This window comes from Hydra vulgaris, chromosome 09 (genome assembly GCF_038396675.1).
Source record: "Hydra vulgaris chromosome 09, alternate assembly HydraT2T_AEP".
Taxonomy (NCBI): Eukaryota; Metazoa; Cnidaria; class Hydrozoa; order Anthoathecata; family Hydridae; genus Hydra; species Hydra vulgaris.
Window position 1 is genome coordinate 24,569,790 of NC_088928.1, and position 27,711 is coordinate 24,597,500.

The 27,711-nt window shown below is 26.7% G+C and overlaps 1 protein-coding gene across 1 annotated transcript in view; it reads right to left on the bottom strand.

Moving 5' to 3' along the window:
* Positions 1-8,727: 8,727 nt before the first annotated feature.
* The window catches only part of LOC100202367 (pleckstrin homology domain-containing family B member 2), a 20,206-nt gene continuing 1,222 nt past the window's right edge, over positions 8,728-27,711 (bottom strand). The window contains exons 2-5 of the mRNA XM_065805113.1: positions 22,138-22,402; positions 13,645-13,681; positions 9,652-9,754; positions 8,728-9,470 (exon numbers count right to left, since the gene is read on the bottom strand). Coding sequence (XP_065661185.1) covers positions 9,007-9,470; positions 9,652-9,754; positions 13,645-13,681; positions 22,138-22,402 — 869 coding nt within the window. The 3' untranslated portion in view covers positions 8,728-9,006. The remainder of the gene's footprint in view (positions 9,471-9,651; positions 9,755-13,644; positions 13,682-22,137; positions 22,403-27,711) is intronic.

Below are 27,711 nucleotides of genomic sequence, written 5' to 3' on the forward strand. Positions count from 1 at the left end.
TTTATAACTATGGCAAAACGTTTAAACTCCGATTCTAAATCCTCAGAATCTATATCAGCAAGCTTTATTTGCAAATTTTTGCAATAAGCAGACAGAGAATTTTCATTACAAGCTTTGATAAGACTCTCAGATAGGTAAAGAAAGCCATAAAGCTTTGTGACAATGCTGATCTGTTCAAAACGCTCTTTTACTGATGCAATTGACATATCAATTAGTGGCAAAAAGAAATCTGCTTTATACTGATGTTCAGGTTGCCAAGTGTGATCAGCTCACTCGTATGAATAAATCAATTTTTTTTTTCGTGAACGCACCATCGAAAAAACCTTTTCAATACCCAATACTTCTGCGATTTCTGATGCCTTAACACGTACGTCAGAAAATCCATTTTCGCGATACTCATAAAGAAACGCTTTTGCTGCATTTATTTCACTAGCTAATATGTCGAGAGAGGTTGCAGAAGACTGAAGCAGCTTACTTGATTTGTTAATTTGAAATAAAACGTCATACCAAATAATGATTGATAATAAGAAAGGCCATGTTCTAATATATTCTGTCAGCGATCGTACTTCTGTGGCTGTTGCCCCATCTCTTTTTTCTAAGGCATGTACTTCCAATTTTTCAAGTGCCTCTAAGATTTCTTTTAAATAGAAGCGAAATGGTTTAACACAGTTAAACCACTTCGCTTCTATTATTATAGTTTATTCTACTTTCCCATCTGGTATCTGATTGTGGCTTGACTGAAATTGCCACGCATGATTTTAAAATTTCCCATCGAGGAGACGATGAAAAGAGCGTGTATAACCTTGAAAGAACACCAAAAAAAAGAAATTGAACTGATGGATGACAGTGCACCATCAACAATAACAAGATTGAGTGAATGTTTAGCACATGGAACACATAAGGCCTTAGGATTCATTTCCAGAAACCTTGCTTGAACACTTTTTACTTTTCCTTTCATATTAGCACCATTATCGTAAGATTGACCTTGACGGTCTAAAATATTTAGATCCCAATTTTTTGCCTGATTTAAAAATGTATTGAAAAGCCCTTTTCCAGTGGTATCATTTACTGTGAGATATCCAAAGAAATTTTCGGAAATGTCGATACCTACTCCAGGAGTACATGTTACTGATCGCAGAATAATGCTCATTTGTTCTTTGTGCGAAACGTCTGGCGTACAATCTAAAATAATAAAATAGTATTTTGCCTTTTTTACCTTAAAAAGTTTTTGGATTCAATCTCCCTGGCTAAAAGTCTAATCAACTGTGTGTCATTGCTCAAGTAGTGCTCCTTGGTTTCTTTGTCCTGAATTCTTTGCATAAGCTCATTGAGAACGGTATCATACTTAGCCAGTAATTCAAACACCCCAAGAAAGTTTCCATTGCTCTTTGAACCAATGGCTGTGTCTGAACCACGGAATGCAAGATTTCTCGCAGAAAGAAGTAAGGTAATGTCAAGTATCTTTTCTAACACAGCCCTCCAAAATATCTTTATGAAGCAACTTTTGTTGTTTCTCGTCTATGGTAGCTTGATTTGCAATGCCTGCATTTCCAAAATTGAGAAAAAAGAAATTAATTAAGAAAAAAAAAGTAACAAAGCAATAAATTAAAGAAAATATCAGTTAACCTTTTCGTAAAGTCATCCATTGTTCAAAGCACTTGAAATGTGCACTGCATGTTTCGTGTTCTTTAAGTTATTTTGACAAGCCTTCCCAAGTGGTTATTCCTTGCCGGAATGGTGAAGAAGTTATCCCAAAAAGTTTGCAACAAAAACAAAACAATTTATTGCTGTTCAAAGATTATATGAGCCATGTCGTTCGAAGATTTCTCCATTCTTCATCTTGCGGTTATAATAATTCAGTGAAAATCGTCTTCTTTCTAAATTGTATGGAAAATCAATTTCGATCTTTTTGAAACCACGTTTAACAATGTCACACCTCTGTGCGTCAGAAACATTATCTGGCCACTCAGAAGGATCATCACTGAGAAAAATAGGCGGAATTGTTATGCCATTTGACGTAGACTCGCATATCAACCTATCTGACTCTACTCTAGTATTCAAATAATGACAATCAGAATTATTTGTAGTTTCTGTTGGCATCGAAACACTTTTAGTCTGAACTAATGCTTTCAAAAAATGTGTTAGCTTGGAGTGATTTGCGATTTCCTCCCTGGCTGCAGCTTTTTCTCTTCTCTTGGTGGCACCACTTTTCACTTTTTTCATACCAATAATTATATCGTGATATACTATCGAAATATAATTATAAATTTTTGGAAACCTTCATTGTTTTTTTGTTTTTTTAATACAAAAAACTGACAACGCATAATAATAATAATAATAATAATAATAATAATAATAATAATAATAATAACAATAATAATAATAACAATAATAATAATAACAATAATAGTAATAATAACAATAATAACAATAGTAATAATAATAACAAAAAAATCAGTTCAATGTTAATGGCCTTATAATCATTTGAACTTTAAAATAAACAAATGCTAAGTGTAACAGTTTTCCAATGCTATACATTTGTTTCTTTAAAAACAATGCGTATGATTTAATTGAAACAAATAATAGATATTTTATTTCATAGTATTAAAGCAAAAGTAATAACATATAGCATAGTAATAAAATAAATTATTACCAAGATAAATTGTGAATTGCCAAAAATATAAAACGATTAATAATTTATAAATAAATAAACATTGAAATATGTAATCTAAATACAAATAATAATATATTCGCACCTAATAAAATATGCGAATTAGAGAAATATTCGCACGATTGACTGCTGCTTAATGGTTTCTCTTTAACGGTTTGACAGATTTTTATAAAGCTCGCGTTTTTCATAAAATTCGGACCTCGGGAGTTAAACATTTTTTTTCTTTTTTTTCTACATAAAAAATGTTATTGCTTTTTCACGCTTGCTTAATTTTGGTAATATCGTGTTTAAAAGGCCATGTTTTTTTATTATTAGTAACAGTAGCTATATATATATTCAAATATTTTTATTATAAAAATACAAAAAAAAAAAAATTTCAAATTACAAAAAGGGCCCCTAAAAATGCTCCCCCCCCCCCCAGTTGGAGGGTGTGGGGGAGTCTAGCCACGGCTCTGTTTATATTTTATAATCATTATTTGTTTACCATGACTTTTACTGTAAAATCAAAGTTTTGAAGTAATTCATCAATAAAATCAGTCGATAAAAAATTCCTATTTTAAATACTTTGTTTCAGAATGATCCAAAAATATAACTGAACCTTTTCTTGATCTTTTTTGCTAACAAATTTAATTCATTTTTCTTCTAAAATAGTATCATTATTCTAAATAAAATATAAACATTATCAACTAACAGTATGACAAATAGCCGAAATGCTAAACACTGGCCTTCTAAATTTCAGCCTTCTAATGCAGCATATCCAGTCATATATATATATATATATATATATATATATATATATATATATATATATATATATTATAGGGCCACGTGACGCATAATATATATATTATATATATTATGCGTCACGTGGAGGGGGTATGCCCTTGCTTGACATATCAGCAGATAGGTCATTGACATGACCTATCTTGATTGACATGTCAGCGGAATATTAAGGTAAGTTAAAAAAAAAAGTAAAGTAAAAGAATAATTTTTTAGTTATGTTATTCGTATGATCATGGAAAGTTTACATAATTTCTATAGAGAATTAAATGAAATATTTGCTGCTGCAGATTTTTTCGCATTCGCAGCCAGGATCAAACAAACCTTGTGGTAGCCCATGCATTTTAAGATATAGTAAATTGCTAACATTTTCAATCAATAATCGGTTTCTCCTATCATTTAGTATTAGACTCATGTTGCTAAAAACTCTTTCACATTCAGATGAGCTGCATGGTGTTCGCTTCGAATATGTAATAAATGGATCATATGATTTCTATAGAAACTATATGGCTTTACATCACTATAGTGGTTTCTGTGATGCAATTATTACATAGAAACCACTATAGTGATGTAATCCATATATTATCGGAGTAACAGAAACTTGGTTCAGAGAGACTTCGATTGCAAATTTAGAAGGTTACTTTTTGTATAGAAAAGATAGTAAAGAATTGGTGTTGCAATATACATTGATAACAATTTTGTATCTTATCAATTTGAAATAAAGTTCCGACAAAATTGAACAAATATGGGTTGCATTTGTTATTTGTAACGATAGTTATTTATTAGGATGTATATACAGACCAAATGAAATAGTTGATATCAAAAACAGATTTTATGATATTTTGAATGATCACTTTCTCATTAAGCACCTTTCTTTTCCAACGTTTCAATTATCAAACAATGAATGCCTTAACACTTTTGACTTAATATTATTATAATGAAAATCTTGCCGCAGCTAAGGCTTACATGTACAGCTAAGGCTTACATGTACAGCTAAGGCTTACATGTACAGCTAAGGCTTACATGTACAGCTAAGGCTTACATGTACAGCTAAGGCTTACATGTACAGCTAAGGCTTACATGTACAGCTAAGGCTTACATGTACAACTAAGGCTTACATGTACAGCTAAGGCTTACATGTACAGCTAAGGCTTACATGTACAGCTAAGGCTTACATGTACAGCTAAGGCTACTGATTACTTACTTTTAGTATCAAATATTTTAAAACAAAATACCTGGAATACATGCTACACTCAACAAAGATTTAGACTCTGCTAAAGAATTTGATCGTATTGATTTTATCACAGGTTGTGATATTGCTATTCAAAAAGGAAAATAATTTTGAAAGATGTATTATTTTTACCATGTTCCACAATTTATTTCAAACATAAATATGATTTTTTTACTATCAAACAAAGTATTAACTTATCAGTTGTTTTAATTAATTATTTTTTATTAATTTTATTAAAATAAGGTTTCTTAAAGATATAGTTAAAATATCTTTTTAACATTTCAAATATTTTTTGATAATTAAAATGTTGCTTAATTTTATTCACCCTCTTTAGTTAAATATTTTTTATTGATAATCTGTTTCACCAAACTAATCATTTACACTTCAGAAGTTATTAGAATTAGCCACGCTTGATGAAACCTCACAACCTTATGATGTTACATTTAGATCATGCTGAAAAAATTACTGGATCACCATATAAATCTCAAGAAGAGAAATCTCTAACTTTGAAATATAAGAACAGACAAAATCGTAAAAAGTGCATTAAAAAAGAGAAACCTTAAGGTTTCTCTTTTAGCTAATATACTCTTACTTTACTAAAATAAATGGTTTAAAAAATTATTAATCAAGGCGTTTGAAACACCCTTACTATGCCAATTAGGCGTAATAAATTCCATTTAAGAGACAATTACTTTATAAGGTGCAGATTTATAGTTGTTTATAATATTTTAAATTTATCAATGCGTTTTCAATAAACATCTTAATTTCCTAAAGTATGCCGAATTTACCGCATCATTGTTCCAAAACTACCATACTTGGTCGCTAATTTCGTCATTTTTGAGTATTTTGTAAAACAAATTTTAGAAGTTTGAAACAACTTTTTAACTTTTATATTATAGATATATCTGCAGGGCACCGATATGTTGATACCTATATTACCGATATGTACGATTTACAAACATAAAAGCAACTATTGTCTATAAACAATAAAATAGCTTAAGACGCCGAAATTACTATAAAGTAAGTTATTTAACTGTCTTATTTTATTTTATTGCTATTATAGAGCTTTCTAATTATACCATGTGTTAAAAACACTTAATTAAAAATTCTTTATAAGGTAGCAGGTTTTTCTTGATACTTTATCGATTATTGAGTTATAGTAGTATTGGTCCTTCTTACCCTCAAGTGAGGCTAATAAACCTCATTGAGGGTGCGTTAGAAAAATATTATTAACTTATAAAATATCCACATTTCATTAAATAAAATAGTACACTTACATGTAGAAATGAATTATTTTACATGGTAATCAAAAAAAATTTTTAAATAATGCATATCGTGATTTAGAGGACAAAAAGTTTCTTAGGTGGAGCCCTCCGGTACCTTAATAACACGTTCATTAATTGTTTTCAATGTCATATCACGTTGTACGTGAATATATATACTTAAATTATAAAGCCTAAACAACGGCTGTGTTGCTAAACAGTTTGTTTATTCAAATCTTTAGTAAATCATCAACAAAGTTATAGTAAAAGGTTTTAATGAAAATAGATTTTTTTTAAACCTTTTTTAATAAACAACCTTTTTTTTAAAATAAACAAACTTTCGTTTGACTTATAACTCTGAAATGAAAAACTTTTCCCTTAACCAACATATAAATATGCAAATACACCATTTATTAATTGAAAACCCCTAATTTTCTATCTATCATTACATGATACAGTACACAATATCAAATTCAACATCTGCACGCATTTCATTAAAAACATTTTGCATAGTCTCATGAGCAAATTTTTTCATAGCTTGACTAGTTGGAGTTATTAGCAGCGATTGAAATAGGTAAATTTATAATATTTATAAACTATTTTAATCCAACATACCCATTATTTATTTTTGCATACCCGCAATACCGCATTAAATATATAAAAAAGGAATAATTTTTGAGTTACAGTCAAATATTTTATTAGTTTAACAAAATACTATCTTAAAAAACATAAAGTAGCTTGTGATTTATCACCCAAAACTTTAATTTGGTAAAAATTATCCCAGCAGCGGAAAAAATCCGTTCTGATTCAACTCTTGCTGGTTTTATGGTTAACAAAGCCTAATGAATTAGATGTGAACTTCAAACTTCCCAAACATCTATATGCAGACATTTTTCTGTGTACTCGATCAAGGCCAAGAATTTGAAACTTTTTCATAATTACTACTATTACTACTTCTATAACTTTTTTGAGGTCGAGCTAATTCCTTGTTAAATACAAATATCGTCAGTGATAGAGTAAACTGAGGTAAGAGTGAACGGTTCAAATTCACATATTTTTAAAGAAAAAAATATTTTATGTTTATTATTTTTTTTTTTTAAGTTTTTTTAAGTTTGTTTTAAAGAGAATTTTTTACATTATATAAATATATAAAAATTAAGAAAAAATGTTTTGAAAATCTTTAAAAAAATTGGTTTTTATGAAGAAAGAAACGTTTACTTTTAATAACAATTTTTTAAGATATTAAGAAAATCAAAACTAAATAGGGATATCAAGTAAATCAAGCAAAATTAATTAAAAATAAAATGATAACTAATCTTATTAGAAGTTAAGTTTACAAAAAACTATTTTAATCAAATATTCGATAAAAACCATTTCTTAATTAAAAAAAAGAGTTGTTTCATCGGCAGATCCAGGTTTGCGGCATTTTTTCATGCAAAAAAACTCTTCACCAATTTTGTATTTTTTGGGTAAGCATAATCGACAAACCCAAGACTTGCAACTAAAAGCTTCACATTGCTACCACATTTTGTTTTGAGTTGGCAATGCTTCTTCTCAAACTCTGCGACACTTCTTTCACCTCTTGATGTCTTTGTCTTGTCTCGTTTTTTTTGATTGTTGCACTTGCTGAGTTTCTTCTGAAACTTTACTGAATTTTGCGTTTCTTTAATTGCTTTGACTTTTTGGTCTCATTGTCTTGTTAATAAATTTTTTTTTAAAACTCCGGAAACTTTAAGCAAATTTTCCCGGAAATTTTCAACCCTACAAACAGGAGTTATGCAGAAAGCAACCAATCCAAAATTTCGGCTAAATAAAGATATCACCCGATGGAAAAAGGTCAAATCTATGCTCTTCAAAAATAGTAATTGCAATCGACATTCTATTCTTTCGCAATCGACATTCTAGATGTTTTATAGATTTGATTATTCAATATTTAAACAGAAGTGGTTTTATCTCACTTTGAGTTTTTTTGTGGCTGGCTGCTTTCTGCGTAATACGTTCAATTGTAGGTCTAAAAATTGCAAATAATTCTAGCAATTCGGATACTAAATTTGTTGCTAAGGAAACTGATAAAAAACTGAATACTAAAACCTAAACACATTTTTTTCGATTAGTAACCAAATAAATTTTTTTTTAGTAAAGTAAAATGGCAGAGACGGATTTGTAGTTTTCATTAAAAATGGGTGAATGTTTTTTTTTTCGGTCAACCTACTGATTACTAAACTGTTAAAAAAAGTTGAAAATTTAAAAAATTATTCGGCCCCAGGTTCATTGATACTTGAAAAAAATGTTGATAGGTTAAACTATAAAATATTGATTCGATTTTATCAAATCAATACTTGATTCGATAAAATTAAAACACAAATGTAATACGTTTGACGTCACAACATTGTATCAAAACGTGTAATAGCTTATCAATAAATAAAATGACAATTTTCAATAAATAAATAACAAAGACATAAAAAAATCATTAAAAATTTTTTAAATGAATAAGCAGAAGAAAGAAATTAAAAAAAATTCATTAAACAAAATAACTAATGTAATTTTTTTAACACTTAATTCATTTAAAAAAGATAATTATTTTCTCCAAATAGAGCCTGTGTGTACGCCCTAACTTCCAATAAAACTATGGCTTATTTAAACTTAGTCTGACAAAATTTTACTCAAGCACTGCGCGGAGTTGTTTTACAAATAAAATGACACGGCCTAAAAATTTAGAACCTTGCGAAAAGAGATTTAAAAAAAAAAAAATTGTTGAAAAATATTTCAAGATGGAACAACGATTTTAAAAAACGCACATGATATTTTGCAATTATAATTAACACCATACATTAAATGTCAAATTTTTTCTTTATTTACATTATTAATAAAATTCAAATATTGTTCATATAAAACAAAGAAAAAAATAAAAAACAAGTAACATCAATATAATATTTATCTTTCAAATAATTAAATTGCAAATAATAAATAATCATTTAAAAAATTTAATGTCATTTTTATGACCTATAGAAATTCGATAACAAAATCTCGTAGTATTTAACACCACAAAAATATACCAATAGTTAGAAATCAAAACCACCCCCTCCTCCATCAAACCCACCACCTCCGCCGTCAAACCCACCACCTCCGCCGTCAAATCCGCCTCCACTATCATAATTATTATCATTATATTGTCTATTATCACTATAATTATTCATATGATGATGAGACATCTCTGATATGGCATTACCCAATAAATAGCCACCTATCAATCCACCTCCTCCGGCTAATAACATGTTTCTTGTATTATTATTACTGCCTTGCTGCTGCTGCTGCGGTTGAGCTTGGGGAGCTTGGCTAACATAAACAGGTTGACCATACATGGGTTGTCCATACATAGGCTGAGTTCCATACATAGGCTGAGGACCGTAAGAAGGAACCCCATAATTAGGCCGAGGTTGTGGAATATATCCAGGTTGCTGATAATATTGTGAAGGTAACGTTTGAGGCCTTTGCTGACCAAGCTGAGATCCAGACCCTGAATTGCCTAAAATAATAAAAAGAAAAGTTTTATTTAAAAAATATATATTAAAAAGAAAAGCTGTAATAATAAAAAAAATAATAATAATAAAAAGAAAAGCTGTAACTGACTAATGTGTATTTTAAAAAGCATAAACGTTTTCAGAACAAACAATGATCAAAATTTCAAGTTTTATTTTTAACATTACCCCATCCGTTAGATTGTAAGGGTTGACTGTATTCTAACGGAGCATATGGAGGAGGAGCAAGATCCATTGGTGGAGCAAATGGTACTTGTTTTGACAAAGGTGGCTAAAAAAACAGAAGCATTTTTATTAAACTACTCAACATCAAAAAAATCAGAAAATCTTTGAATAAAAATAATTTTATTATACCCGAAAAGATTTACAAGATACCTCAATAAGGCTAAGGGAGCATCCATAAAGTACGTATGCAGTAAAACCACTGATTTAGGATCTTGTACGTACCTGTATCCTTTCAACAACCCCTCCCCTTCTCTGCATACATACGCATATTTATTACAAAATTACCTCAAATTACCTCAAATTCAGCCTTAAATTTGAAACAAAAAAACTTCAAGTTAGTTCGACATTCCTTTGTTACATAACATATTATTGGTTTTTCAAACTTGTGAAATAGCAAAACCATGTACGAACTCAGTGTCTTTACTCCCCCTCCCCCCTCCTGTACGCATTTGTACGTTTTTGGGTAACCCCCCTCCTCATACCTACATACATACTTTAAGGAAGACCCCAAGTATAATTTTGTTAAACTTTATACAAAAGTTTTTAAGGCAACCACTGATTGCAGTCTTGAAACTTTGGAATCTCAAATTTCACTTTTTCGTTTGTTTTTTTTTCAAAAACTTTGATTATAGCATTTTAAAATTTGTTTATTAATATAATTTATTAATATAAAACTTATAAAATAATAATAATAATATATATATATATATATATATATATATATATATATATATATATATATATATATATATATATATATATATATACCAGCACTCAAAATAATTATTTAGAGGTTGCCGATCAACACTGATTGGCTGAAACAATAAGAATTGTAAAGTAGACGATCAAACTTATAGTTAGTTTGAATCAAATTGTAGCAATTTTTGCGTCACACCTTTCATGTTTGTGCTTGATAGCACTGCTTATACCGCAGAATTCCCACTTAGTTTAAAATTCAAAAATAATAAAAAAATCAAAATAAAAACTTATACTGGGCCTTGTTTTAAAGTGTCACATTATAAATGCAAATGAGCCTTTTAAATAAATTTTTGTAAAAATTTTTGTAAAATAAGTGTTTTGTTATAAAGGCACTTTAGCAAGCCTTTACAAAAAAAAAAAAAAAAAAAATTTTTATACTTAAGCCAGACAATTGTCTAGCTTATCCTAACTTTATCATAAAAAATAACAAATAAGAAATTAATTAAGTTGATTGAAGTCAACTTTTGATTCATCATTCGATTATGCAAAGCCATTCATTCAAAACATTAAAAAAACTTTATTTTATAATCACCTTGAGATGCTTTTTAGCGCATTATTAGATTGTCATTAACTTTAAGAATATTTTTTTATATCTATATTACAAAATATATTTGTTATATTTATAATATAAATATCTTTATTATATTTATAATATAAAATAAATTTATTACATTTATTTTGTTAAAACTATAGTTTAAACTAAACGACTGTTTGCAACATTCTAAACAATTGTTTAGTAAAAACATTATTTAAAATTGACAAAAACACGTGGTTACCAAAAAGAAATAACAGTTTTTTTTTACAAAAACGATACAATAAAAATATTGGGAACCTTTAGGAAAACATTTGTTGATTGAAACTTTAACGCAAAAATATTTATTTAAAAAACAAACAAAATACTGAAAAAGGTTTTGAACTATTCGTTGTTTGATTCATTAGATGATAAATCTAAACCAATGTTTTTAAACAAGTTTTTTTTCACTCTTTTTGAGTAACTTTTTCTTTCTGATTGTGTTGGCCTTTGCACTACATCATTCATCCAAAACTTTACAGCAGGACTTAAATCAAATACATTAGAACTTTTTCCTTGCAAAACTTACTCAAATTAAATTTTGCAAACATTTCTCTTTCAGAGAGTTGCGTGTGTCCATTTTCACTCTATTCATTATTGAAAAAAGATGTTTAACTTTTGCATTAGATACAGACAAAGTAAATAATAGTTCATCCAGAAGTAGAACCAGAACCCATTTATTTTTCATTGAGCTGGAGAATATTGGGTACCATAACTTGTGGTGCCCGGTATTAATCTTCCGTCATATTTTCCAGATGTGTTAAATAAGCACCATATTTGTCTAATATCATCTCTAAAGCCCAAACTTTATGTGCAATCCATTGTGTACCTAAAAATGAAACTTTTTCAATTTATATTTTACTTTATAGTCAACAAATTTAAAATTATTAGCGGATCCATCACACATAAATAAACTAGTAAAAAATTTAACATAAATCAATCAAGCAAATAATATAATACCAGAGGCTTTCTTAGGTTGGTAACCATCAATGTTATATTCATCATCTTCTAAATTAGATAAAAGTTCATGGAGCTGCCTTAACTTTTTAAGTGATTTTTTAAAAATGTAATGTATTCCTAAAATAATGCAATCAATGTTATTAAATGATTCAGTCTTTCCTAATTTATCTTTTAATGATAACTCTAGATGATGTGCTACACACCAACAAAACCCTATCAATGGAATTTCAGCCGTGAGCAACATTTTAACACCTGATTTGCCTCCTATTTACAAATGCACCATCTGCACCAAAACCTACTGATTTGTTATTTCAATTTTCAATTTCTATATTCTCAAGTGATACTTATATTGTGTTAAAAACTTGTGCAATGTTCCATAATCAACATCTGAATGTGAAAAAAAGTGACAACAAATATGGCCTCTTTTTCCATAATTGAAACGTCGTTTGAACCGTCAATAAGAATAGTGAAAATGTTTTGATTATTCAGTTTTTTTATAAGATCTTTCACCAAACACAGTGCAATGTAGTCAATGAATGTTCCGCAAGTATTTGCGTTCTTGTAAGCTTGACCAAAGACTACACCATGTTTCTCTTGTAAATGAATTATTTTTGGATATAAACTAAGCAACAGTTATTCTTTTACTTTAAAATAAGCAACCTCAAACTTCGTTTTGGTCAAATCAAGATCCTTAATATGCATGGTTTGAATACTGGATAAAATATCTGTTTGCAAAATTTCTGCTGTAACTCATTTTATTTTTTAATCCTATCACACAATCTTATACCTCTTGCTTTCATAAAAATTTCAAAAGCTTTCTGGTGCGACATTCCTTCTGCATATATGATTGTGGAACTGTGTTGCAATCAACTGCATCCTTTTCCACCACTACATTCTGGCATGTACCCTTTTAAAATCTGAATTTGAGAAGCATATTCTTGACATACTCTGCATTTTAGTGCAGTAACTATTCCATCAACACTCTCTATTTCAAGTCAATCATTAGCATTAAATTTCACAAGCGTAGAATCTTTCCACTTATTAGCTGTTTGTAATTGTAACTTCCTTTCGTAAACTTTTGCAATGTTTTACTTTTAACATTTTTGTGTCGATGTTTTACTTTTGTCTTTTTAATGTTTTTGCGACATTTGCTTAGAAATGTTTTTGAATTAATAATATAAAGTTTGACTTGCAATTCTTGCCAATCAAATTTGATTGTCCAGAATTGATTTTGGGAGATCAAAATATCATTTTTTCCAAAAGTAGACGATCATTAATTGTTGATCGGTCGCTATTTCGAGCGCTGATTATATGTATCATAATGTAAATTTAATATATATTTATTATATTTGTATGATAAATATAATATAATGCTATTATTATATAAATTCGCCTAAGTCTTTATTCATGTTGAGAGAAAACTTGTCATATAGAAGATTGTGAAAACTATACATTGCAACAACTCAAAAACCCCTGAAAATGACTTTAGCGATTGTGAAATGATTGTGACAATATTTATAAAAATAAATAACTTTTTATAATAAATATATTAAAGTATTTTGTTTTACTTTCCAGCCCACTTTTTTAACTGTTTAAAAAAAAATTAATATAAATTTAGAAAATGTAATAAAGAAATAAAAACTTACTGCAGTGCGAGCATTTTCTAAAGCACCGAACCAATCTCTAGTTAAACAAAATTAGGAATAAATTAAATGCAAAATAAAAGGAAATACTTTCCAAACTACACAATCTAAATTTAAATAAAGTAAAACAAGTGCATAATAAGTCTTGGTCAAGAAAGTGTGCAATTGCATGTCATTATATGACTATGCAAATAATAGTTTGTTATTGATGAATTGACCACAACTGTTAATATGTTTTGAAAATTTGAACATTTCAAAAATACGCCTAAAAAACTTATTAAAAAAAAATCTTAAAAAAAAACTTTATTTACAAAAGGGAAAAGCTAACTTAACTAAAAAAACCTAACTAAAAAAAAGAACTAAAATGAAGCACAAAAAATAACAATATAACTCAACTAAACTCGAAAAACTAAAATGAAAAGAATTTAATCAAGTTTGAAATAATAAACTTTGAATTCTTATAAAAAAATTCATTAATGAGACAATCATTTTTTAATGTTGTTGTTTAGAAAAAACTGATAGAATTACATATACATAACTATATGTATTAAAAAACTGATAGAATTACATATACATAACTATATGTATTAAAAAACTGATAGAATTACATATACATAACTATATGTATTAAAAAACTGATAGAATTACATATACATAACTATATGTATTAAAAAACTGATAGAATTACATATACATAACTATATGTATTAAAAAACTGATAGAATTACATATACATAACTATATGTATTAAAAAACTGATAGAATTACATATACATAACTATATGTATTAAAAAACTGATAGAATTACATATACATAACTATATGTATTAAAAAACTGATAGAATTACATATACATAACTATATGTATTAAAAATGTATACATATTATTCATTAATTCTTTAAATAAAAAATCATTAGCAGCAATTTATTGCCTAATTTAAAAGTGTTTCAATAATATAAAAACATTAGTGAAGATCAAAGTTATTTAATTCTAGCGGCTTTCTAAAACATTTTTTTTTTAACAAAATTTTTTATTATTTTGAGTGTATTAACTTCTTGTGATTCTTATATAAAATTTATTAAAGAGAAAATTCATTGTTTAAAAAAGTTGTTGCTTATAAACTTGAAATAAACTTTTTATTTCAAGTTTATAAAAGACCAGCATGCCAAACTTTATTAAAAGCTCAAGATATGTCAAAAGCAAAAGCCCTTTCCTTGCCATCTCTATATAATGCACAAATCTTTCAGTCACAGCAGTTAGCCAGTCAGCCGTAGAGCGGGAAGAACAAAAACTATATTGATTGGTAAAAATAGAGAGAAGACTGATCGGATAATAGTTGGAGGGGTCAGAATGTTCTCCAGAAATTGGAGTTACAGATGCAATTTTGTAACAGTTTTGTAAGACTATGACAGCAATGTTGTCAGGACCACAAGCCATAGAAGAGTTTAATTGAGATAGGACTTTAGCAACTGAAGCTTTAGTGATTTGAATATCTAATAATGGATTAACAAGTTTAACTGGAATGGCAGGAAGAGTATAGCTATAAGATCTAAGAGTAAAATTAGAAGAAAAGTTCTTTGCAAAGAGTTCTGCCTTATCCTTGGGAGAACTAATAAGACCAATTCCATGAATTAGAGAATTTTAGACTTAATTTAATAATGATGCTGTTAAAGATTTTTCAAAAGTCTCTAGAGCCTAACTTCTGAGATAAGATGCGAGATTTAGTAAACTGGGAATAATGGAGCTTAGCATCAGACAGCACCTTTTGAATTTATTTCTTGCAATAATAAATAGGCCTTTGTTCTCAAAAGAGTTCCTTTGAAAAAGCTGAAAAAAATTATTACGAATAGCAGCTAAAAACCATGGAGTAGAATTAGGCTTGACTTGGAACCAACAAAAAGGAAAAAAAGCTTCCATACCTGTCTGGATCTAGGAGGTTATGTAGAAGGCGTATTTATCAGCGGAGAGAGAAAAGACATCAGCCTAAGGACCATTACAAAGAAAATCACTAAAAGAATCCCAGTTAATCCCAGGGTAGTAGTAAGTAGAGCGATAATAGGGTGAGTCTGAAAAAGAAGTATGTATGTAGAAGTATGAGATAAAAGATTTATAGAGATGATTACATAGTCAGCACAGAACACAAACATACACAAACGGGTGAGTGAAAACTGCGCCAGAGGTTTAAACAGATCACAAACTTACAAATAGCAACTTAGGGATGAGTGAACATTCCAAAAGAAGTAAAGACAGAACACAAACATACATATATAGTTAGTTACAGGTGAGCTAACACAGTAACAAAGACACCTCTATATAAAACTATATACTATATATACTACCTCTATATACTATATAAAAGACAAAAAAATGTATATCACTATCGGCATGACTGATGTTAGATAATATTGACGACAGGAAGTACACTTCTAGCTTTTGCTTAGAAAGTGAATCCTGCAAGGCAGCAGGACATTAAACAGGTAGATTACATATTACCAGTAGCAAAGTGATCATAATGACCATACACCTGAACTGACAAGAATATATATATATATATATATATATATATATATATATATATATATATATATATATATATATACATATATATATGTATATATATATATATATATATATATATATATATATATATATATATATATATATATATATATATATATATATATATATATATATATATTTATATTATTAGAAAATCACTTAACTAAATTTTTTCCATTTGACAACCAAGATTCATCAGAAAATTTTTTTTCTGATGAATCTTTGTTGATGAAACACAGTGTCAAATGGAAAAAAATTTAGTTAAGTGATTTTCTACTAATATATAATTGCTCTGTTCTTTTAAGAACATTGAGCACTCTATTGTGTAGAATACTTTTTAAAGTTGTTTAAATATATATATATATATATATTTATATATATATATATATATTTATATATATATATATATATATATATATATATATATATATATATATATATATATATATATATATATATATATATATATATATATATATATATATATATATATATATATATATATATATATTCTTGTCATATCATCTTGTATATATAATAGTAATATAAACTTTATGTCATGTAAAAGCCTAAAGAAAATGATTAATTTTTAAATACTTTCCATTTTCTGGAAAATGGAAATAGATTTAATTCAATCAGTTTCCACTTTCCGGAAAGTTGGAAATTTTTATTTTTTGCCTTGAAACTATATAAATAAAGTATAGTTAAATAAACTTTTTCCAATATAAATACGTTTAATTTGCAAACACTTTCCAATTCAGAGGAAACTACTTTCCGAAACTGGATAGAAAGCAAAATTGAACAGCCCTAATTAGTACTGAAACTTTATCTAATAAAACATTTTATTAATTTTTTTTTTTAGAAAAAAAAGTTTCTAAATTTGGCAATAAGATGCAAATGATTTATGTTTTTCACAATTCAATGTTGCATTTTGAAATAAAAAAAATGTTTACTTAATTATTTGGTTAATACTAAATTTAACTTCTATTTTAATAATTTCAACATAATTGCTCAGTGATTTCTTCTAACTAAAATATATATTTTTTTAAAATGCAAAAATATTTTTTACTATCTAAACAATAAGCTACTTGTAAATTAACAGAACTCAGATTAGGAGTTAATATAAATGTCTTTAAAGAGTGATGACTCCTGATAATGAATTGATATGAGTTACATTATTAAAATTGGACAAAAAATCTTATAAACTTCTAGTGAGATTTTCCTCAGTTCTCTGCTTTTATAATAAAACCAAAATAATAATTTCTAATAAATTATTTTACTTCTATTATAATCAGTGTACATTTGCTTTACAAAATAAATGTACACTGACCAAGCCTTCCCGGAAAACATGTGCGGTTGCACGCCTTGTTCATCCACATCTAAAGTAATTGTTTTAGACAACTTGACCACGTTTTTATATAGTAAGCGTTTTAAGAATTTGCAGCAAAATAAAGCTATAAGAAACTAGAAAAAATAAAACAGCAATACTCAAGGAAAGGAAAGGAAGACTATACAAAATAGAAAATCTAAATACAATAAGCTAAAAAAAATATTTAAAAAGGAAAAAAGCAGATAAGAATATAACAAAAATAAAAACATTTTTTAATATACAATTGTTTGCGACTTTTTTCAGTCAGTATATTAAGAAAATACTATATAATTTGCACTAGAAACATGGACAATTGTAAAAAAAAAAAAATTATTTAACAAGTTTTTCATATAAAAAAAATAAAAAGTCATTAATACTAATATTTAAATATAAAATATTTGGTTGTTTTTAATATCCCCATTGAAATTGTCTGCACTTTTGTTGGATTATCCAAATTGTGCATTTAAACTCAATAGTTTATTTTCTGATGAACTGCTGTTATTGACAATGCTCCAAAAGCTTGTGGGTTAATGCATACTCTTTTTAATTTACATTAACGACCTTCCAGATATTCTCACATCTAAGGTGACATTGTTTGCTGATGATAATACCATTTATTCTTGTCGTAATAAGAAGCCAACACTCTCTGATTGCTTGGAGTGGGCATTTGAGGTTGAACATTACCGTTCCTAAATATAGGATCTAAATTATTGCAATAAAGATTGGCTGAAAAAAAATTGAGTTTTATCTGTATTGAAGTTGACAACTTCAATACAGATAAAACTCAATTTTTTTTCAGCCAATCATTATCGCAATAATTTAGATCTTCCTATATTTATGAACGGTAATGTACTCGATGAATCATCCACTCTTCATCTTCGAGGATTAACTCTTACTTCTGATCTTTTTTGGAAACCATATATCAAATCCGTTGCAAAATTAGCATCTGCTAAGGTTCAATCTCTTTATTGAGCTTGACACTTTCTTACTTCGGATTCTATTCTCTATCTCTATAAATCTTAAATCCGACCTTGTATGAAATACTATTGCCATATCTAAGGCGGATCTACTAATAATGCCCTTTCTCTTTTAGACAAGGTGCAAAAATGCATTGTAAACATAGTTTAACCTGCTCTTGCAGCTAACCTCCAATCATTATCACATCATTGTAATGTTGCTTCTCTTTCTCTTTTCTACAAATACTATAGTGATCACTGCTCTAAAGAGCTAGCATCTCTTGTGCCATCTACTAAAATTCATTCTCGTTTTACTCGTCATTCAATAAAGTCTCATCCTTTTTCTGTAACTGTTCCTAAGTGTTCCAAAAACTCTTATTCATCTAGTTTTTTTCCTCGAACATCAGTTCTTTGGAATTTGCTTCCTTCATCTGACTTTCCTAATTTATATAGTTTGCAATCCTTTAAGTCGTCTGTCAATCATTAGTTTGCTCTACAATCTTGTTCTTTTCTCTTCCATTAACTTCCAACTTTAATTAGTGGTTGCTTGCAGCCTTGTTGGAAGAGAAGATGTTTAAAAAAATAACTTTTTGCCGCAAATTATTGAAACACTTTATGAGTTAAAAAATGCTAACTTCCGTGGTCAGAAATAAATTACTTTAAACATGGATGAACAAGGCGTGCAACCGCACAGGCTTTCTGGGAAGACTTGCTGATTATGTCTGATGATGAAGATATTGCATTACTATATAAAAAATTATTTTATAATTTATATTTACAGTACAGCTGCATTCTGATATGATATTATACTTTTAATAAATATTATGTTATAAAGTAATTTACTTTTAATATATTTGTATTTTTAATGATTTTCAATTTTTTTTTATTTTAAAATCATAAATTTTGACCTTTACTAATTATCAATTTTTTACAAGCATAAAAAGATGCAACTCCAGTTTAAAATCATATATGGTGTATACCAGTATTTATCATATTATCATTGAAGTCAATAAAAAATCTAATACAATTACAAATTTAGGAAATTTAATTATCAAAGAAAGCCAAAATTCTGTGGAAAAAGTTTATCTACTTTTTATATTTCAATAAAATAGCTATTTTGTTTATTTAATATAATATACAAGTCATTTATTTTGTTAATTTACATTTACATTTATCAAGTCATATACAATAAATATAATATAAAATAAAGATATAGAAATACAGGAAAAAAACAAAAAAAAAAATGTTTATAATAGAAGATTTTAAAAAAAAACAACTAATAAAGTGAAAACAATGAAAATATAAAAGAATAAAAATTTAAGAAAAATATGAAATAAACAGAACAACTAAAAGCAAAGTTGAAAGAAAAAATGTTTGTGATAAATTCAAAAATAAAAAGTTTAATAAATTGTCAAAAGAAAAAAAAAAAAAAGAACAATTTTTAAGTTTTATTAATTTATGTTGCTTGCATTCCTTATATTGTGACATATTTTTGTGTATTGCTTATACTGTTGTGTATTTTCTCAAATTGCTAATATTGCCATGTACTTCAGTGTATTTTTTATATTGTCGTGTATTTCTTTGCATTGTTTATTCTGTCGTGTAATTTTGTGCATTGTCTATATTGGTGTGTATATTTGTGTATTGTTTATATTGTTTTGTATTTGTTTATTTGTATTGTTTTGTGCTAAATATTTTCATTATTATTGCTTTTTATATTTGTTGCAATTATTTAAGTGATTTCATATTTTTTGTCGCATCATAATATTTAAATATATCCTTTTGTTTTATTATTTATTTTCTATCATCCTTTTTGGATCATTAAACATTGTGTTATCTTATTCACTCATTATCTCTCATGTCAGCTCATTCACTTTTTTTTGTGATGTTACTTGCTTTTTTAAATATTATTGTTCATCTTTTTATCTATTTATTTATTTATTGGTCACTGCCTATATTATAAATTTTTTTTTTTTTTTTTTTTTTGCTTAATTTGTTTGTTATATTAAGGTATCACTCCAATGACTAGTTTTTAACTATACAGGTGACACCTAACCTAATTTTGAAAAATTATAAATTAATTTATAATTTTTTCCATTTTATGGTTAAATAAATGGATAAATAAATAGGAGACTTTTACATAGAGAGCACAGTTCCATACTGCACTCTCCTATGTAGAAGCCGGAATCTGACAACCACAAAAATGTCATGTTTATTTCAAAAATGTCATGTTTGAAGAAAAGCATTGAACTTGAAAATTTTTCATAGATATAATAGAGAAACAATAAAAAAGAAATTTGTTGTAAATATAAATCTGTTGTAAAAAACTGATTCAAATTTAAAACAGGTGGAACCTTGAGATTGACAGTTTTATTTGACCAAAATTTATTGAAATTATGAAAAGAGAATATTATTGTGTATGCTATTATGAACAATAAAGGCTTGGATAGGAATGGCGTGCAACCAAATGCTATTGCTGACCATGCAAATGATTTTTTTTGTTGACTATTTGACCTTGACTGTTTAGATGTTTTGATGATTTAAACATTTCAGAAATGCGCTGAAAAAAAACCGCTATGCTTAACTTAAATTTAGAGAAAAATTTAAAAGACTAAAGAAAAAGAAAACAATTCCTTACAAAAAAAAAATATTTGCTTTAAAATAAAACTCAAACTTGAAGCGGAAATTACTTTTTGTTACGTTTTCAATCGCATTTGAAATAATGTACTTTAAAACTTATCTTTTGATATGTTTTATTAAAGTTACGCAAAATGCTTTTTCAAATTACTTTTAATGATTGTTTAAAAAATGAACAAATTTTATTCAAATTAATGAAAAGTAAAATTAAACTATTGAAAAGAAAAAAATAGATTATTTTTAATTTTGTATAAACATTTTTTTCAAAAAATTGCACAAAAAAAAATTGTTTAAAAAATAACGTAGCCTTTTAAAAATAGTAAAGTCTAATTATTTCATGCTCTCATTAGAAAGTCTTTGTAAAAAAAGAAACAAAGTTAAAAAAATAATAATTAAGCAATTAAATCATTCGATTGCAATGGGAAGGTTTAATTTAGCTTATTCATAATTTAAAGCAACTTAAAAAAATAATCTTTTAAACGATTTTAAGAAAGACATGAAAAAATTGTTTTAAATGTTCAAATTTATCATAAAAAATACATGCTTACTAAAAAAAAATTTTAATATAATATTTAATTTACACAAAGTGTGTTTATTTTAAACAATCATTGTAATTAATTTTTTATTTTACTTAAAGCCTTCACGTAAAATAAAAGCTTTAAAAAAGATCAACGACTAAAAGTTATTCATAACATAACAATTTTTTTATTGAGTTTAAAATTGATAAAACATCAAAACAGCCGTGGTCAAATTGTAAAGAAAAAAATGTTAAGTATGGTCAGTTGCAGCATGCAATTGCATGCCATTCCTTTCCAAGCCTGGTCAGGAATGGCATAACATATATAAAACTATATTGTTAAACACACAAAAAAAGCATATTTATAAGCATATACAAAAACTTCAAATTTATATAACAAATAATTATTCAAAAGTAAAATATTAAATAAAAATAATTATGTACATGCATATTTTACCTGCAATCAGAATCATTGGATGCACAGAATATATGCCTTTTATTACTTTTTGTTATAATAGCAAAGACAGATTCAACACTACTGATGTTTTTGGGAAGATTAATGGAGCCTACATCAAATCCAACTTCAATTCTTGAACACTCAATTTTCATATTGATTCTAAGCTCTGCCGTGGCATCAGATGCTTTAGTATAAACAGAAAATTCTCCATCGGAATACAAAACACAATGTTTTTTGTACCAGTCTTTAAAAATAAAGCTTCCTTCTAAAAATTATAGTTACAAAATTACTATACAGAGTTACAAAATTGTAGTAGATACTAGTATATATATATATATATATATATACATACATATATATATATATATATATATATATATATATATATATATATATATATATATATATATATATATATATATATATATATATATATATATATATATATATATATATACAGAGGCTATTCTAGGAAAATAATTTGGGTGGCAGTACCCCCTGTGCCAAGGAAATTTACCAGAAATATTGCCTAATGTAGTATTTTTTTAGCAAAAAAAATTTGTCATTAAAAAAAAAAAGTCTAAACGCTTTTTAAAATAAATGGTCCCTCTAAATCAATATCAGCTTGTATTCTGTGTAGAAATCAAGCCAGAAAATTTCATTTAAAGATGTATGAAAGAAAAAAAAAAGAGTTGAACCTTTGACATTTTCAACTCAACAAGAACATTCAAAAGATAGTTTGTAAAGAAAATGTGTGAAATGAAAAAGCAAATGTCTATAGAAGACATTTTTGTACTTCATCAAAAAGCTATAAGATTTTATTGATGTCAAAAGTCAATGTAAAATAACTATGATGGTTGCTTTAGATAACCATTGGTAATACTAAATGATTGGTTATTGAGAGCACCACCACTTCTGCATTTTTGGAGAGATTGTTTTTAGAATATAAAATATTCATGAGAAAAAGTGATCAAATCTACATCAACACGGAGAAATGTTATTACTTATACATAATAATGAAAAATTTATAAATGAGTGATAAAATCTGCATTTTCTGTGCACAGTTAATTCTTAATTATTTGAACTATATAACTAAAACAAGAAATTTTTGAATCTACTGACATCAGATTATTTTTAAAAATTTCACTTTAAAATTTGTGTTCTAGGTTCTCTCATTCTGTTAATTATAAAATGGTTTATTTAGGCCTAAGATTCACAATCTCATGACTGCAGCAATAGTTAAAACAAGTTTTTTTCTTATTATTGATCAACATGAAATATCTGGCAATACCAACCGGATTATCTCATTATCTAGCCGGATACTGGATTACAAATAAATCCTGCCTGGATATCTGCCCGGATAATCAAACCGGGACACCCCTACTTACATGTATAAATTTTATTTATTTACTGTAGCGTATTTAGATAACAAACTGTAACTAGTTTTTCCTACCTTATATGATAGCATACAGCATTTTCAGAAAAAGACAAAAAAAATGAAGAATAATGAAAGAAAAATTGTTGCCCCATGCCAAACCCTCAGTCAATATACCCTTTCTCCCTAGTGACAGCAGACTATAAGACAGTCAATGTATGTACTGAAGTCCCTGGCAGCAAGCTCTTTCAATGTGATGTCAAAGATGTTATCTAAACACACATTTATAGTTGCGTATATATATCAAGCCTTCCCGGGAAGCGCATGCAAGTCAAAACTTGAAACTTAAAAAAAGCAACAATTTTCTCACAAAATTTTTGCTTTTTTTAAGTTTCAACTTTTTTTTAGTTTGTTTTATTTAGATTTTTTATTTCGTTAAATATTCATTTCCTTTCTTCGAGTATTGCTGTTTTATTCTTTTTAGTTTCTTTAAAGCTTTATTTTGCCGCAAATTTTTGATATGCAAATTCTTAAAAATATATATAAATGTGGTCAAGTTGTCTAAAGAAATTACATTAAGCGTGGACGAACAAGGCATGCGACCGCACATGCGTTCCGGGAAGGCTTGATATATATATGTATATGTGTGTGTATATGTATATATATATATATATATATATATATATATATATATATATATATATATATATATATACATATATATATAGCAGGCTGGGCCAGGAAGGTGTGTAATTTTAAGTCTTTATATGACCACACAAATAATATTTTATTTTGATAATTTAACCATGGTTTTTAACAAATACGCTGAAAAAATTGGTTTTTAATTTCATTGAAAATAAATAACTTTGACACATTTATCTTTACTAACGTTTTTATATTATAAAAACGCTTTTAAATAAAGCAGCTAATGATTCTAATTAAATTATCATTGAAAGTTGTATAATTTTTATTTATATAATTTAATTATATAAGATTCTTTTACAAAAAAAAAATAAAAAAAGTAAAAATTAAAAAAAAAAAATTAAATTTTACAAGAGACAACTTTAAACAGCAAAGGTCCTTTTAATAAACTTTATATTAGAATCATTAAAGTTTTTGTTGAGAAGAGAAAAAAAGACAAACTTTTTTGAAAGCTGTTTGAATTAAATAACTTTGATCTTTACTGACGTTTTTATATTATTGAAACGCATTTATATATAATATTTTTTTATATTTATATAAGTATTTATTTTTTATTACAAATGTTTTTAAATCAAAAAAAATTTTTAACATTAAAAAAAAAATGATTTATTTATTTTTGTGCGAAGAATTATTAAGAATCATTTTTTTAAACTTTTAAATGTGCGTGTTTATTAAACAATCATAAAAAGGGTTTCGCATAATATTATAAAAACATTAGTAAAGATAAACAATTCAAAGTTATTTATTCCAAACGTAATTTAGATAATCTTATAGTTATAGTTTATTATTTATTTTAGTTAAGTTTTAATTTTATTTTTGTTATTTTAGTTTTAGTTAAGTTATTTTTTTTTTCGTAATTTTTTTTACAAAGATTTATTTGCTTCTTTTACAATAAGTTTCTTTATATACTTTTTAGCCCATTTTTAAAACGTATACAAATTTTCAAAACATATTAACAGCCATGGTCAAGTTAAATAATATCAAATAGTCCTGGCCAAGCCAGATATAGACCTTGTTTTAAATAAAAAACGGCTTCGCTTATCAGCTCCTCGTGATTTTGATGTCCTAAAATTATCTTTTTTTATTATTATTTAAGGACATTAACTTTTTTCAACTACCCTAATAAAATAAATAACCACAAAACAAGTTTATTTTACTAATTAAGAAAAACAAATCTAGAAGTGTTATTTTGTAAATAAATGTACATATTGTGGAATGTCTATTTTGTTTCAATTTTTTTTTTTTAACTTTTGCGGCTTTCCAAATAATGATTTTTTACTTTTGAAAAGTTGTTAACAAACAAAAAATATTACTTGTTGTAAAGAAAAAATCAAGTTAATTACTTTACCAGCATTTTTTTTGTGACAAACAAAGATTTAAGTTTCCAAGAATCATTTATTAAAAAATATAAACCGTTGCACTTTCACTTGCCTTAAGACAAAAAAGTTAAATGTACGTTTTATGAATGTTTTTGATACAGTGTTATAAGTTATAACATGTTTACAAGGAATTTAGTTTTTTGTAAAAAATAGAAGAGGAGGAAGAAAAAAAATTTTAATAAAATTTAAATCAGGGAGTCAAGGAGTCAGGGAATTAGTGACCTGGGTAATTATATTGACTTAAGATAATAAAGAAAGAAATATAATATATATATATCAAAATAAACTATTCGTATGTTAAAGTTTATGATATATTTATAAAATAATTAACAATAATTATTTCATTTACTGCATATAGATTATAGAACACTGTAAATAGATTGTAGACAACTTCTCATGACTAGATGAAAATATAAAAATATTTTTTATATTTAGGAATTTTCTATTTAAATTTTGTCATAAAAAAACAATATTACCTATGTCTTTGTATTTTTTTGCTTTTATTCACTTTATTAAAGAGTTTGGTGTGTATTATCTAGCGATGTTTAAATATATAAATGATGGGTTAATTATGGGGTTTAATGATGTGGATTTTGTTCACTACTTAGTTCAATATTATGTGTGGTATGTGTTTACATAGGACAAGCCTTCCCAGGAGATGTGTGCGGTTTTTTGTCTTGTACATCCATATATAAGTTTTATATTTTAGACAACTTGGTCACAGCCATTTTCAAATTTTATAGATAACTTGCAAATGCTTACACATCCTTGTTTGCAAAAAAAGATTTGCACGCATACTTGTAGGCAGAAAAAACAAAAATTCAGAAATTTTCCAGTAAAAACATTGTGATATTTGTATATTCTATAAAATTTATAAATTGTTTTATTTTTTAACAAAAATTATAATATTTTAACAAGTTGTTGTGTAGCTAGTAGTGATGTAAATTTTCCGGTAAAATTTGATTCAAAATTTGCCAGTAAAATTTAAAATTTACCGGTAAATTTTAAATTGGAGAGGGTAAATTTTCCTTAGAAAAATTTTTTTTCTCAAAGAAAAGTAAAATTAAGTAAAAATAAAATTTCAAAATTTACCAGACGATAAATTTTCAAAGTTTTCCGGTAAATTTACTGGAAAATATTCTGGTAAATTTTCCTGGTAAATTTTGAATTAAATTTTACCGGAAAATTTACATCACTACAACACTAGTAGTTAGTTACTCAAAAAGATGTGAAAAGTAATGGGGATTTAAAGTTTATAGAGTTTCTTTTGGAAAATCAATTTTTAAAAGTAGAAGACGTAGAAACTGGATTAAAGCCATTAGCCTAATCCATCTGATTTCATAACTTCAATTTCTATTTCGATCGAAAAAAGAGAAGAGGAAAGTTGTTTGTAAAAAATGACAATCATTTGACTATCAATATTATCATTAATATAGATCTGGATAACTAAAGAAAATACATTCTAAATATTATCAACACAATATTTATAAATCAGAATTTTGAACTTTTTACTTTCAATTAATTGCAGCACAAAACTTAATTGAATTATTGAACTTGAAAAAATAAGCTTTACTTGAACAAAGTAAATATTTTATAGCAAAATCTTACATCAGATGAACAAAAGATTTTTTTTTAGCCTTATCTTAAAGTATGTTAATGTCCCTCTTTAAACTTAGTTCACTTGCAATTGTTGTTGGAGGACCATCTTAATATTGTGCTTATAAAGCTAAAACAAAGTCCATCAAACAAAGATACTGCTTTTCTGCAGTAGCCCTGCAATAGTGTAGATCTTTAAAATAATAATATAAATTTTCTGCTAGTTGTTAATCTGATTTTTTGCCAAATTGTGAAGCAATAAAGAATAACCTATAAAAATTGTTTTGAAAAAAATTTAAAAACTGTTTGTATTATTGATTGTACTGAAGTTTTTATTACAAGAAAATTTTTTTGACTTTACGATAGCAAACTTGGTTCAGTTATAATCATATTAATATCATTTAACTTGTAACTGGTATATAATAAAAAATAACAATTAGTTTGCGGAGGCAATTAGTTTATTATCTGCTGGCTGGGGTGGTTGAGTAACAGACAGATTACTATATCAAAATGATTTTTTAT